General features: G+C 37.2%; 2 protein-coding genes across 2 annotated transcripts; both read right to left on the bottom strand.

Moving 5' to 3' along the window:
* Window positions 1-259: 259 nt before the first annotated feature.
* LOC121049850 lies at window positions 260-11,003 on the bottom strand. The gene is made up of 15 exons (XM_040508118.1): window positions 10,927-11,003; window positions 10,243-10,368; window positions 9,676-9,747; window positions 4,656-5,060; window positions 4,305-4,517; window positions 4,112-4,204; window positions 3,918-4,031; window positions 3,103-3,831; window positions 2,393-2,662; window positions 1,978-2,264; window positions 1,408-1,581; window positions 1,202-1,309; window positions 1,009-1,078; window positions 824-925; window positions 260-694 (listed from the first exon to the last, which is right to left on the bottom strand). Exons 4-15 carry the CDS (start codon window positions 5,055-5,057, stop codon window positions 593-595), a joined length of 2,664 nt encoding a protein of 887 aa, XP_040364052.1. The 5' UTR covers window positions 5,058-5,060; window positions 9,676-9,747; window positions 10,243-10,368; window positions 10,927-11,003; the 3' UTR covers window positions 260-592.
* Window positions 5,399-8,855, bottom strand: LOC112171588. The gene is made up of 4 exons (XM_024308751.1): window positions 7,342-8,855; window positions 6,345-7,223; window positions 6,147-6,252; window positions 5,399-6,052 (listed from the first exon to the last, which is right to left on the bottom strand). The coding sequence occupies exons 1-4, from the start codon at window positions 8,853-8,855 to the stop codon at window positions 5,399-5,401; spliced, it is 3,153 nt and encodes a 1,050-aa protein (XP_024164519.1).
* Window positions 11,004-14,503: the final 3,500 nt, after the last annotated feature.

The raw sequence follows: 14,503 nt of genomic DNA, 5'->3' as shown, positions 1-14,503 counted from the left end.
TCTGATTTAGTTTTTGGACAACAGAGTTCAATTGCAACTGTTGTGTGATTTAGTTTTTGGACAACAGAGTTAATTGCTTCTGTTGTATGATTAATGTTTAGGACAACTGACTTTAGTTGCTTCTGTTGTGTGAGTAGAAATTATAATACACTGATTTGTTAAGAACCGATGTGTGATATGAATCATGGCAATCAATTTCTGCCCCATTTTCGGCCATTCAGACAACGAGCAGTCGACATTATATATATTCTGTTGTGTGATCACCTGAATTAGATTGTGCATTCATTTCGGCTATTTACCAAATGGACAGTACTCCATCAAACACGAATATTGAAAACCATCAAATGAGTAATCTAACCAATACTTTAAACTTCAAAAGCAAAAGAGGTGCATTTCCAAATAAGAAAGCCAACATTTTAAACAAGAAAAGCATTCTAGTGCATGCCCATCTACTTGGGACATCAAAAAGCTGATACACATATATGTATTGTTCCAAAACATGCCACATGGTGCGTGACAATAATGTACCAGCAGAGAAGCACAAAAAAGATGCTTTCCTTATCAAAATTGTACCAGCAACAAGTGCACTACTTCAAGGCTCATGCACGTATGTGTTGACAACAAATTTTCCCCACTCATTTCGCACTTGATCAATATCTGCTTGGGTGTATTGGCTGCTGCCTCTTCTCTCCCACTGAAATCAGTTTATTATATCAAAAGAATTAGTAACCAAACTTTTTGGTGAATAAGGCATGGACATAACAACAAAGTTCTGAAAAATTGAGTCTAGTTACTATATTTATAGCTATATATATGTCGATACCTTCATAGGAAACAATGACATGTCTTTATCCTCAATGATATCTCTCATGTATCGCATGATAAAGTATCCACACTCCTTGTTGCTAGGTTGGGGAGGAATGCCCTAAACACAATCAAATGACTCAAGAAGTGAAATCGGACAAAATGAAATATTGTTTTCTGAAAATCAGAAGTAGTGAATCTTACAGCCAAATTTTTCCATTGGACTGAACTGCGGCCTTGCTTTTTCTTTTCAGCATTATACATACGCATAGCACTACACCAAAACAACAATATAATCAATACTTCTGCCATATAGGAAAGGAAACAACAAGTACTGTATTCAACAGATTTTATAAAATTGAGGCATGTGTGATCAATATATAAACCAGTGACTCACGTTTCCACGATAGACATCCAATCTCCTGTGGGTAAGCGTCTTTTTAGCGGGTCCATAAAATAGGCGGTTTGTTTGTCCGGATCAACAAGTGTTAAAGTCCAATGATCACTACATGCATGCAAAATGTCATATATCCTTAACACTAAATTTTTGTTTCTGACACAAGTTACTTAATTATGAAAGTTTGCAAACCTTCGTGAACTTACCCCGAGTTAAATGGCAACATGAACATCTGTCCTGGTTTAGCAGTTGCAAGCCTTTCTTTGATGTGTTGGGCCCTGATAGTTCCATTCCCACACCCCACAGCACCAACAAGTGAAGGGTCAACAAATGCAACCATGTCAAGCATTTTATAAGCCTTCAACTGATCATAGAGGTACCTGATAACAAACATTTACACAATGCAAGTTTCAGCAACTTCATTTCTTATCAAGGCAACAAACATTTACACATAGTAAGTTTCAGCAACTACATTTCTTATCAAGGCAACAAACATTTACACCAAGTCAGTAAGTTTCAGCAAGATGCATTTCTTATCAAGGCAACAAACATTTACACAAAGTAAGTTTCAGGAACTGCATTTCTTATCAAGTTAACAAACATTTACACCAAGTCAGTAAGTTTCAGCAACTGCTCCGATTATCAAGGCAACAAACATTTACACCAAGTCAGTAAGTTTCAGCAACTGCATTTCTTATCAAGGCATTGGGGAGAAAGAAAAAAAAAAATATATATATATATATATATATATAATAACAGTACTGCATATTTCCTACCTCTGGTACACTACAATGCATGTTCCAGTTAATTCCCTCATGCTTGCCAGTCGCCGAACATCTTTTCCCAATATATAAGTCTTGCGAGAAAATCCAAACACTTCAGGCTCCATGTAGAAGCTGATTGTATTCCCATCTTTGAATGCATCTTCACCCCACAGACATAACATCTTTAATGAAGCTGGTAATGATGGTGCCAATTTAGCCAAGCCAAATTCAATCTCCGAGTCTTCTTCCCCTATCTCTTTCCTTTTCTTCTTCTTTTCAGCACTATCCTTGGGAGGTTTCTACAATAAGAAAATAAATGTGAGGTATATATCATAAATATATGCTACAAATCTAAAGTTATGTGAATTTCTATAAACAATTGAATGTTACCGAAGTATCTATAGATTGAATTAGACTGAGTTTTTACCTTGAGATGTGATTTTATGACTAGGTGTTTAGGCCATGCTATCCAACTCCCCATAGCCTGCTTCACTGTTTCAATTTCATCTTTCACAGGAAATGGCACTTTTGCTTTCTCCTCAAGCGCGGCATAGATAGAAACGTGCACATTGCCATTCCCTAGTGGAGTGCCATGAACAAGTTGGGAAGGATCCTCGCACTCCATAACAGTCGCACAAGCAACAATATGTTCAACAGAACCTATTGCCAACTTGCATTCAACCTCAGCTACCTTTGACTAAAATGTAGACAAAAAAAAAACAAGATTTATAGCTGGAAAGTAACAATAACTTGCAAGCTTGAGACAGTTTCAAAAAATTGGAAACATGAATAATAGTTATTCACCACCAACTATTGTTTCTTTGATTTGCAGCAAAACTTTCCAGATTTCAAGTAGACATTCAAAGATACTATTTTCCAGAGTTTCATGCTATTCGCAATGAAATTCTTTAAGTGTGCAGTAACTTAAAAATAGCATAATGGACTCACTTCAACTCTGTTTTTCTCCAAACCAAGTTCAAAATGATCATTGAAGATTCGCCTTTAAGCTACCAAAAAATGAGAGTAAAACAAGTACAGTTTTTTTGAAAAATCATGAAATGACCGACTGGTTTAGTTTTGATAATTAAACTTTGATCTTTTCCAGTTCATTATTGGCGTTAAGTAAGACCAAATTACCTTTGATGTGGGTGGACACATCGTCAAATCCACGTATTCTACCCCCTCCTCATTCTCCGGCTCCTTGGTTAGATTGACATTTTCTTCAACAGCCTCAGTGACATCCTCACGGTTGACAACTGCTTTCTCAACCAACTTGGGAAACTCATTACCTCTGTTGGAGCAAGGACGTTTATCCAACCTACCTTCCTTAGCGATCTTTGTCCGTTTCCTTTTATGTATGAGGGTGTTGTTTTCCATTGCTTCAAAAATGCTCCGAATTTTAGTTCCATCCACAATGTTTGCTACTTCTTCCAACGGAGCTTTATCCGATTCTTGAGCAATCTCATCTACTGTCCTTGAGCAACTTCCTTGGCCAGATGCATGTGGCTGAATAGTTGCACCTTCTTTTCCATTTACCTTTGCTTCAAGTGCAGCAAACTTGGCCTCCCACATAGCCCGCTCATCTGCAAGTATTTTTTCTTTCGCTTCCTCAATTATCCTCTCCCTCGCCTCCTCTACTATCTTCTCTCTCTCCTCTAACAATATTTTCTGCACACTAACTCTGACAGTAGCTTCTATGCTCTCCTTTCTACGTTTAGGGAGGTGGAAGTAAGTAGAGGGAGTGACAAAACCTCCTATTCCACGCACTCTTCCCCCATGCTCTGGAGTCCCCAAAGCCAATGTCAAGACATCATTTGTTCCTTCAGCATTTAGTTCTCCACTAGCAACCTTTCTCTTCAAGTTTGCCTGAAAGTTTAGAGTAGGAAATATCATTACATATCATGTTCAGAAACCTTATACACCTAGTCATAGGCTTTCTATATTGGACTTACTATCTTTTCAGCAGTCCTTTTTGACTCCTCATCCTTGAAACTGCCATCCTTTGTTTGCCGTCCTTTTATCCACAAAGTGGCCCTATCAACTTCTTCGTCACTCATTCCGGTAGCCTACAAAGTGAAATAGTTAATGCATGCATTACACATGGTGTAAACTCCATACTAGTAAGGTAGAAAACAGTTTCACTAACCAACTCATCCTCCAACCCTGCATATCCCTTACGGGACATTCTATGAGGATACTTATTCAAGCTGCGCCTCTCTTGTTGCTCACGACGCTTTTCCTGCAAAATAAGGATACTTAGTTAAATGAGAAGTCTATATATACATAACTGCATTTGATATTTGTACAAGTAAATGATTTTAATAGAAGTGCATTTATACCAAGAATGAGGCCTTCGTCCGCATTTTCACAAATTCTGTCCAATGGTCAGCAAGGATGAAAGGATAATCATCCGGAGGATATCGCAAGGCTTCATGGTCATCCAAATAGGGGATAATGTACTTGGAAGTAAGTAGAGACTTGAATTGCCTCCACTTCGTTGCAGCAGATTCCAAGACCAATTTTTTAGCTTCAGGACCAATCAAAAATGGAACCTGTGCGTATATCGTTGCTAAATATCAGTTCAAGGTTAAGAAAATAGCGAAAAATTGAAACAATATAATGAACACTATTATACCAAACTAACTAACTGCACCTTTAATTCTTAATAAAACTGAGACTGATTTGCATACCTGAACACGTTGCCAGATTTTGTTCTTCTCTTCATCAGTTGCCGCTTTCCAGTTTTCCCTTATTATCGGTACTTTCCTTCTTGCCAATACACCAATGTAGCTTTGCATTTGCTTAGCCACCTTCCCACAAGGGGTCCCTTTTCGGTTAAATAAAACAACCTTCTTCTGAATACGATTCTTGCGGCTTGTAATGCGTGACATAGTCACCGCATGCCGCTTCAGCAACTTTAGGCCCCCGGTTGGTTCAACTTCTTTCTTTTTGGACTTTCCCTTATTTGAGTGAGATCCATCAGAAAATGAAGATGTTGTTGGTGACTTCAAAGACTTGGTCTTCTTATGCTTCGAACGTTTTTCCTTCGACTTTGTCTTCTTCGATACACTAGCAGATGGTGATCCCGCCATTATCTACACAAATGTTAGCCCCATTAGTACAGCAAAACAGAAAAATCATAGTCATTTCCAAAACAAACACTTAACACATAGTAGTACATAAATCTGCAAGTGTTTAAAATAACACACTTTAACACATATTACTACACATAATTAGTGCAGAAAATAAGAGTAATTAAAATAACAAACACTTAACACAAATTGAAGCAGAAAGTAAGAGTAATTAAAATAACATAAACTTTAACTTGGTACATTAAACTTAACAGAAAATAACCAACGTTGACCACACATTTAGTTAGCCAAATATCCTTTACACATGTCAATTATAAATTACATGAATACTACTATGTGAACTACTCTCCCTCAACTACTATATCCTCATCCCCTGCACGCCTATAACCCATTGGCTCCTCATCCGGATAGTTCTCAAGTGACTGAATAGTAGGCATCGTAGTTGCGATGGGGGGGTGAGAAAGAATGGTGTCCCCAACATCATCATACTCAACAGATTCATGGTAGTCTCTTTTTGGGACTCTTACCACAACATGCCACCTACGATCTACAGGGTCTTCAACATAAAATATTTGCTCCACACTTTTTCCTAAAACAAAACTATCGTTTAGATAACCTTTCCTATTCAGATTAACCAAAGTGAACCCAAGATCATCTACTCTAACACCCTTTTGATTCTCTACCCAATCACACTTAAAAATAGGAACCCTAAACTGACCATAGTCAAGTTCCCATATTTCAACAATCACCCCATAGAAGCTCATGTCTTCAGTAATAAGGTTTTTGTCCCTAGCAGTAGCTACTTGAGGTGTTTTGGCAACCAAATAAACCCCACTGCTTTGTGTCGACCGAAGATCATCGCGAAACTTAGTGTTATATTGCACCCCCCCTATTTGGTAACCACTAAACTTCGGGACTTCATTGCTTGGTTCATCTGCTAGCCACCTCACAATCTCTGGGATGTCACAACCTGGTTCTGCAAGCTGTGATTCAACCTACAAAATAAAATATAACAGTCAACATTTCTGTGCTCAAATCATCCAAAACATTTCTAGCTACAATTATATACAAGAAATGGAGAATACTTACCCTCTCCTTCACCCACTGGCCAAAAGTCTTGTTTTGTTTGTCCAGCAGCCATTTTTTATTCTTTTTGTACTTGGGAAACTCCCTCTTCAAATGCTCCATGTGTTCCCTACAAGAATATTTGTAAAGTGTTAAGTGTATAAGCATTAGAACAACAAAATAAACAAAACTGTAAAAAACAGAATTTAATGATTGACTTACAAAAAGTAGCTTCTAAATTCATCAGTGTTTTGAAGCACGCATAGATGAGCTTGCTGAAATTCTTTGCCATAAACTGACTCAACAGTTGCACCGGAGGTAGGCTTGTCAACTATGTATTTTTCTTTTGGGATGCCAACAGTCTTGTCATCAAGGAGAAGTTCAGCTAAGAACTCAATCGCCTCTTCAGCTATATAACACTCAGCAATGCACCCTTCCGGATGCCTTTTATTTCTAACGTACCCTTTGCACACCTTCATATACCTTTCGAAAGGGTACATCCATCGAAAACAAATCGGTCCACATAGTTCAACTTCTCTAACCAAGTGGACTGTTAAATGAACCATTATGTCGAAGAAAGATGGCGGAAAATACTTCTCAAGCTCACACAAAGTTTCGACCAGATTACTTTGTATTTTTGGAAGCCTTGAAGCATCTATAGTCTTGCTGCAAATTTCATTAAAAAAAAGGCAAAGCCTGATTACTGCAACTCTGACCGGTTTTTCCAACACCCCTCGGATAGCAATTGGGAGTAGCTGTTGCATTAAGGCATGACAATCATGGGACTTAAGTCCGGTCAGCCTCAAATCATCCATTGAAACAAGGCTCGAAATGTTTGAACAATAGTTTTCAGGAACCTTCATGCCATGAAATGATCCACACATACATTTTTTCTCATCTACTGTTAGGTTCCAGCTTGCCAATGGGAAGCGCTTCTTTTTCGGACCATCTAGATTTGGGTGCAGCTGTTGCCTTATACCCATTTCCCCCAAATCCAAACGAGTTTTCAGTCCGTCCTTGGTTTTTCCGGGAATGTTCAACAGCGTCCCTATTAGACTATCACACACATTTTTTTCAATGTGCATGACATCAAGGCAGTGCCTAACAGGGAGATACTTCCAATATTCAAGCTCAAAGAATATCGACTTCTTCTTCCAACATGGCCTGGTTTCATCCTCAGCACCCCTATAAGTAGGAGGAGGTTTTTTTTTTTCCAAACGGCCACTGTGGAACTTCCTCCTCCAACCTCCTCAACAATTCTTCTCCACTCAATGGCACTGGAGCTGTTGCATGTTCTGGCTGGTTATTGAAAGCAGCCCTTAGCTTTCGATAAGGATGGTGTCTTCCTAAAAACCGCCGATGAATGGTGTAGGCCATCTTTCCTCCATGAACTAGCCTTGTAGGTTCTGTTTTATCAAGGCAAATAGGACATGCATTATAGCCTTTCACTATACTTCCTGAAAGGTTACCATAAGCTGGAAAATCATTGATTGTCCAGAACAGTAAAGCCCTAAGGGTAAAATTTTCATTCTTAATGGCATCGTAAACTCCATTCACCCCTTCCCATAATAGCTTCAAGTCATCTATTAACGGTTCAAGGTAAACATCAATGTCGTTTCCCGGTTGTTTAGGGCCTGATATCAATAAGGTCAGCATCATGTGTTTCCTCTTCATTACCAACCATGGAGGCAGATTATAGGTTACCAAAATAACGGGCCAACAACTATACTTGCTACTTAAGGAACTATGGGGATTGAACCCATCTGATGACAATGCAAGCCGTAGGTTTCTTGGCTCACTATCAAAATCTGGCCATTTATCATCTACCAACTTCCAAGACGTAGAATCTGCAGGATGCCGAATTAAGCCATCCTTGTTTCTATTGGTGGCATGCCAAGTTAAACTCTTCAATGTTTCAATTGATTGAAACATTCTTTTGAACCTAGGAATCGGTGGAAAGTACCACAACACTTTTGCAGGTACTCCCTCCCTTTCTTTTTTGTTTTTGCAGACTTCCCACCTAGAAATACCACATGTAGGACAACACATTTCATCAGCATACTGTTTTCTATATAGAATACAGTCATTCGGGCAAGCGTGTATTTTGGTGTAATTCATTCCCAATGCACTCAAAGTCTTCTTTGCCTCGTACACAGAGGCAGGTATCTCGTTTCCTATGGGCAGAAATTCAGCAAAGGCAATCAACCAGTCAGAGTATGCTGCATCACTCATACCATGCTTCGCTTTCAAGTTGTAAAGCCTAACCAACACATTCATCTTTGTGTGCCTATTGCAACCCGGGTATAAGGGTTTGTTGGCATCTTCTACAAACTGCCTGAATTCATTACACTCAGTTGAAAGCTCATCATTCTCATTGCCTTCCAACTCCACATCACTATCTAATTGTACTTCATAATCTGCCCCTGCATTACCCTCCACAGATTCAGATTCAACACCCTCTGTCTCTGCGCTATCAATATCACTATCTGATTCTGACTCTACCACAACCTCCCCATGTTCTGTCCATTTATCATAACCTACGTCTATCCCATTCATAAACAAGTGATCCTTTATCACTTGTGCAGAAAAGTCTTTCACATTTCCACATTTTGTGCAAGGACAACAAATGCGATTAGGGTCTCTAGCATTATCAACAGCAAACTGACAAAACTCCTTCACTCCTAGCTTATATTCATAAGACCTCCTATCAGCATGCATCCATGACCTATCCATCTACATTACACGAAACTAATTTATAACACAAACCAGGCCTACATTTACCAAACCATTTAAAAAAGACAGCAATTTGCATTTATATATACTCCGATATCAAGTGACTAAGCAAAGCATCTATATAAACCAATTTACATGTCAGAGAAGTAAAAAACAAAATTGTTCGACCAAAAATTCATTCAAAAAGTACCTTAACAGTGCTCAGAAATATATAGGTACTCAACATCAAATTAGTTCAGTCAATACATGATATAAACAACAATTAGCATAAATATATGGATATTACGAAATGCATCTCTTTTAATAAACTTCTAGTAGCCTACCTGTCTTATACATTCAAAATGCATTAATTAATCATGGTAAATGCAGATCAATGCATAACCATAAGACACCAAGTCAAACCATACCAAAATGTTTGGACAACATTTTCCCAACTAATAAACATGCTCCACACTTAGTTTGATGTAATATTTTATTGTTTTCTACAAAAGCTTACTGCCCACACAGAGATAAAACAACCTATTTCAATAAACAAACAACATAGATGCAGATCAATGCATCATGGTAAATGCAGATCAATGCATAACCATAAGACACCAAGTCAAACCATACCAAAATGTTTGGACAACATTTTCCCAACTAATAAACATGCTCCACACTTAGTTTGATGTAATATTTTATTGTTTTCTACAAAAGCTTACTGCCCACACATAGATAAAGCAGCCTATTTCAATAAACAAACAACATAGATCAATAATTCACAACCATTTTTTATGAATCATATAAAGAATACAAAGAATCATTTTACAGAAAACCTTACCAGTTAAGCTCCCAGCAATACTCTTGCTTAACTCTAGCTAGCTTCAATCTCCCAACTCTAATGGATAAAACCCTATACAACAAAAGCAGTGGTTAAAAGCAAAACCAAAACCAAAACCAAAACATGGAGCCGAGAATTTAAGGCGGACCTTCAAAATTAAATACTCTTGTTTTGTATAAACCAAAAGCATATCCAGACTAAATTAATAGAGAACTGAAATCCCTACATCAATACTTCACCAAAACTCAATGCCTTATCAAAGTTATTCACATTGTCAAAAGTGGGAAAAAAACTCAACATATAAGCCACCCTCATTGACCAGTTCACATTACTATGTACTTCAATTAGGTATCTTGATTACAACAACAGAACATAAGGCGGTTTATTTATACTTTTAACTTCATTACTATATGTTAAAAAAAAAAAACAGGAAAACTAGTTTCACTCTCATAAGTCTACCTCTAAAAAAGTTCAGTTCTTTTGCTCTCAAACAGTGTAGTATACATTACAAAACGAACTGCAATTTGAGCTCATAATATGAATAATCCTTGAGCCAAAAAAACACACCTGAAGTTTAACAAAATGGGAATGGTATCCTACAGCATTGACATTCCATTTTCTTTCAACATCCACATTTAGAATCAGAAGCAAATTTCGACCCAGATTTGTTGTTCTTAGAACTTCGATTCCTCCCTGCAATTCGAAAACCAAAACCAACTTCAGAACAACAAAAAAATGTAAACTTGTTTCATTCAATGCACACACATACATAGGTTTCTACTCAAGAAGATTTACTAAGTACCTACAGACAACAAGAATATCTAAATTACAACCAGGTTGTTCATACAAAACATAATAAAGAAAAATTTCACCAACAATTCAATAAACAACTACTAACCACAAAGTCCACAAAGTCCACAAACCAATTAACAAAACGATCAAATAAGTATAATCTACCAAGAATTAACAGACTAAAAAGAATGGTCTTTCACCAAACAAAGATGGCACCCACTTTTGGACAACTAACATTTACATTTGAAAATATACCCATCTCTTTAACACCTGACAGAAATCGGAGGACTTGACAATCATCTAACAAGGTAAAGTTAGAACAACCAAAGAGAAGAATATGAACGATTGCACATGCAGTACCAATTAAGGAAGTCGCACTCACCCCAAATTCCTAAACGGAACAAAAATAGAATTCAAACACATGCAGCTCAATTATTTTTTCCCAATTCCAAACTTTACCTTGACAAACAGACCACCTCGGGCAGAGGATATCGACGATGATCTTCTTCCGCTACTGTTCCAAGTAACCCAGCTCGATGTTCTTGTTCTTGTTATTGTTGAGTCTTCGTCTTCCTCCTCATCTTCTTCATCCAGATTTAACTCCCCCCTCCCTCCTTTTCCTCCTCCTCCAAATCCCCAAATTGAAAACCCTAATCCCGTGTTTTCAGAAGATGGTGTTCTAAGAAGATGGGTTATGGGAAGAAGATGGGTTTGTAGATGAAGATGGGTTCGATCCGTAAAGAGAAGAACACGGCGGGGTTTTGCTTTGAGATATGAGTTTTCAGGTTTTTGTCGAAGACTAGCTACACCAGTGTTGAAAACGGCCAAGTACATTTAAGTTTCGCTGTTTTGTCGAAGATGGGAGACAATATGAATGCCCTAGCTATTAATTCTTGTCAGTGTGGTAGCTAGACATGCGTTTAAGTTTAGTTTTTTATTAGTATAACCAATTCAGACAACACAGAAATTCATTTTGGTTGTCTGATAATATACAATGAAACTTCAGCTTAGAGATCCATGATTAGCAAATCTCCCGCCCAGACAAATCACAAACTCATTTTTCCCTCCAAGGATTACCATCGCACATTCACACAACAAAAATAAGTAATTCCGTTGTAGGAGCTTACTATCGTGTAACAGCATTTCACTCAAATATTGGTCTTTTTGCGATACTCACTCACATTTTGGGGTACATGTGATTTTCTTCCTAACTTGCACAACGGAAACAAAAAAATGCGTTGTATGTTATTTTGCAACTTACTCTCATACAACATATACAACAATACTGTTGTGCAAGGTGAGTCAAAATTTCGACCCAAATTTGAGCAAGGTGAGCGGGAATTTTTTTTTTCATTCAGACAACAGACAAATCCTTAAAACTGTTGTACAATAATCTTGGACCCAAAAAAATTTATGAACAACCCCCTTATACAACGCCAATCTCATTAAACCTGTTGTGTGATGCAGTTTCAATGATCACACAACGGAAATTTTTTTTTCGTTGTCTAAAAAGTGTAGTGTGATGCAGTTTTTGGCATAGTGACAACTTAGTTATGGAAAAGTCCACCTAATTGCAATCCTCTTCAATTGAATTCGATTTTTGTCCAAAACCTTTACTACTTTGATTCAAGTTACACAAAACGAAAAGTCGATTTCATGTTCTTAAACCTAGCACCAATTACATGCAAATCCTATAAGTGTCGACCCAAATAAGATAAACATATAAAAGTTTTCTGTAAAGCAAATTTAATCGAACAAACTCACATAAGCAACTTATAATCACAATTATAGAATTTGAAAACTTTATTTAAACATAGAAATTGGACTTAAACTTTGCCCTAAACATTATTGTTAACTAGAAACAAGTTCATATGAATTCAAATAAGGAAAACAAAAGATCATTACAAGGAAAAAGAATGAATTACACCGTGAGGGGAGATGGAGATGGAGAGCTAGATGGTTGGATCTTGAATCTTGGAAGCAAGCCTTCAAGGTGGATGATGGAGGATATGATCTTCACGGCTCCTTCTTCTTCTTCCTTTCCTTGCTTGAAAACGCAGAACTTTGCAACTAGAGAATGGAGAAGGAAAATGGAAAGGAAATGGAGAGACAAAGAAGATGAGATGGATGAAGGAATGTATATAGGAAATGGTGACTAAGGAAAATGGAGAGGAAATGGTGAGACAAGGAGATGGAATGGATGAAGGAATGTATATAGGAAATGGTGACTAAGGAAAATGGAGAGGAAATGGTGAGACAAGGAGATGGAATGGATGAAGGAATGTATTTTGAGAGTGAGAGGAGAAGTGTATTTATAGCCCAAAAAATGATGAATGGAGGGTAGAGATGAACATAAATGAAAAGCTAGATATGTTAGACAAATTTGTAAAAAATATCTTCCCACTTGTTTATCACTTGTTCAACTTAAATTGATTTTCCTCCTCAAGATTTTCCACTTGCTTGTAACTTTGATTTTCCTCCTCAAGATTTTCCACTTGGTTGCAACTTTGATTTTCCTCCTCAAGATTTTCCACTTGCTTGCAACTTTGATTTTCCTCCTCAAGATTTTCCACTTGCTTGCAACTTTGATTTTCCTCCTCAAGATTTTCCACTTGCTTGGAGGTCCTAAAAATAGAAACTAATAAGAAAAATAGAAACTTTCCTAAAATGAAAAATGGCAACTTTCCTAAACTGAAAATGGAAACTTACTAAAAATGATAAATAGAAACTACAAAAATATAAACTTTCTACAAATAGGAACTTTCCCAATCAAAGAATGGAAACTTTCCTAAACAGGGTTTTAATAAGGAAATAACGTAAGAAATGTAGGGAAATGCAGTTAAAACGTCGCATTAAAATGCTCCTATCAGCACTCTTCATAAGAAATGATCCTTGGGCTTTCTAGAATGAATCTGAAAAGTTTCAACTCATTTGAAATTCGGATGGTTAGTCTGCCACTCCTCATTTCTTGTCTAGCTCGCTTTCTCATTGGCTCAATTTCTCCAAGACACGCTTTCTCAGGCCAAAATGCTCATTTTAGGGCCAAACAGCTCATTTCATCATCATCTACTCCAATGTACCTAAAAAATAGAAATTGAGTTAAAAATCGATTCGTTAAGGAATTAACTAAGCAAAATGTGAGGAATTAACTATTAAAATACCGCATTAAAATGCTCCTATCAAATTCCCCCACACTTAGCTTTTGCTAGTCCCTTAGCAAAACAAAACAAAAAAAATCCAAAACAGAACAAAGACTTGACAAAAAGCAAGTAAATGACTCTATTGCTCCTAACTGTTGTCTCAGAGACTCCAAACTCATGGCTTTCACGTTAAACACTTAATCAAAATCACAAAGATAATTCCATGGTTAATAAACCTGTGACATTCGTATGACTAAGTAAGATATGGAGAACTTAAGTTATACAGTGAATGATAGCATGTTTCGAACAAGTCCAATCCAAACTCACAGGGCATACTCTCGATTTTTCTCTCAGAAATGGCTATGCTTAAAAGCTTCACACTCAAGCATATGCAAGAGAACAAATTGTAAGGCAACAAACAGCTTGCATATTTCATCAATAAACACATTTTGTGAAGAATTTTTAAAGACCTCATGAAATGACTAAGTGCACAAATGGACCTAAACCATAAGCTCGACTGCGTAACTGACTCCACTAACCAAATACTGCCCATCTCAAGGATCAAGTCAGCACTTAAAACAGGTTGTGCTAAGCTAGGGTTTTTGAAGTGAAGATTAAGGATACAAAAAATCCTAAGGACCTAGCAGAGCATATAAGGACCACCTTATGTCATCATTTTTGTAGACCAAATATCATTGTTTTGGGCCAAACCTTCACTCTAACCAACATGGGAATGGACAAAGGCATAATTTTCAACTTTGAGCCTTCTACAAATTTGCAAGTCCAAAACCACACTTCAACATTTTCCCAAGAGTTTTCTTCTCTTTTGCCGCTTTTCTTTCTTTCTTTCTTTCTTTTTTTTTTCAAGGCAAAATTTTTTCTTTTTTTTTTTCTTG

This window comes from Rosa chinensis, chromosome 1 (genome assembly GCF_002994745.2).
Source record: "Rosa chinensis cultivar Old Blush chromosome 1, RchiOBHm-V2, whole genome shotgun sequence".
In the NCBI taxonomy this organism is placed as follows: Eukaryota; Viridiplantae; Streptophyta; class Magnoliopsida; order Rosales; family Rosaceae; genus Rosa; species Rosa chinensis.
Note: the sequence above shows the minus strand (reverse complement) of the source record. Positions and strands in the feature narration are given on the sequence as shown.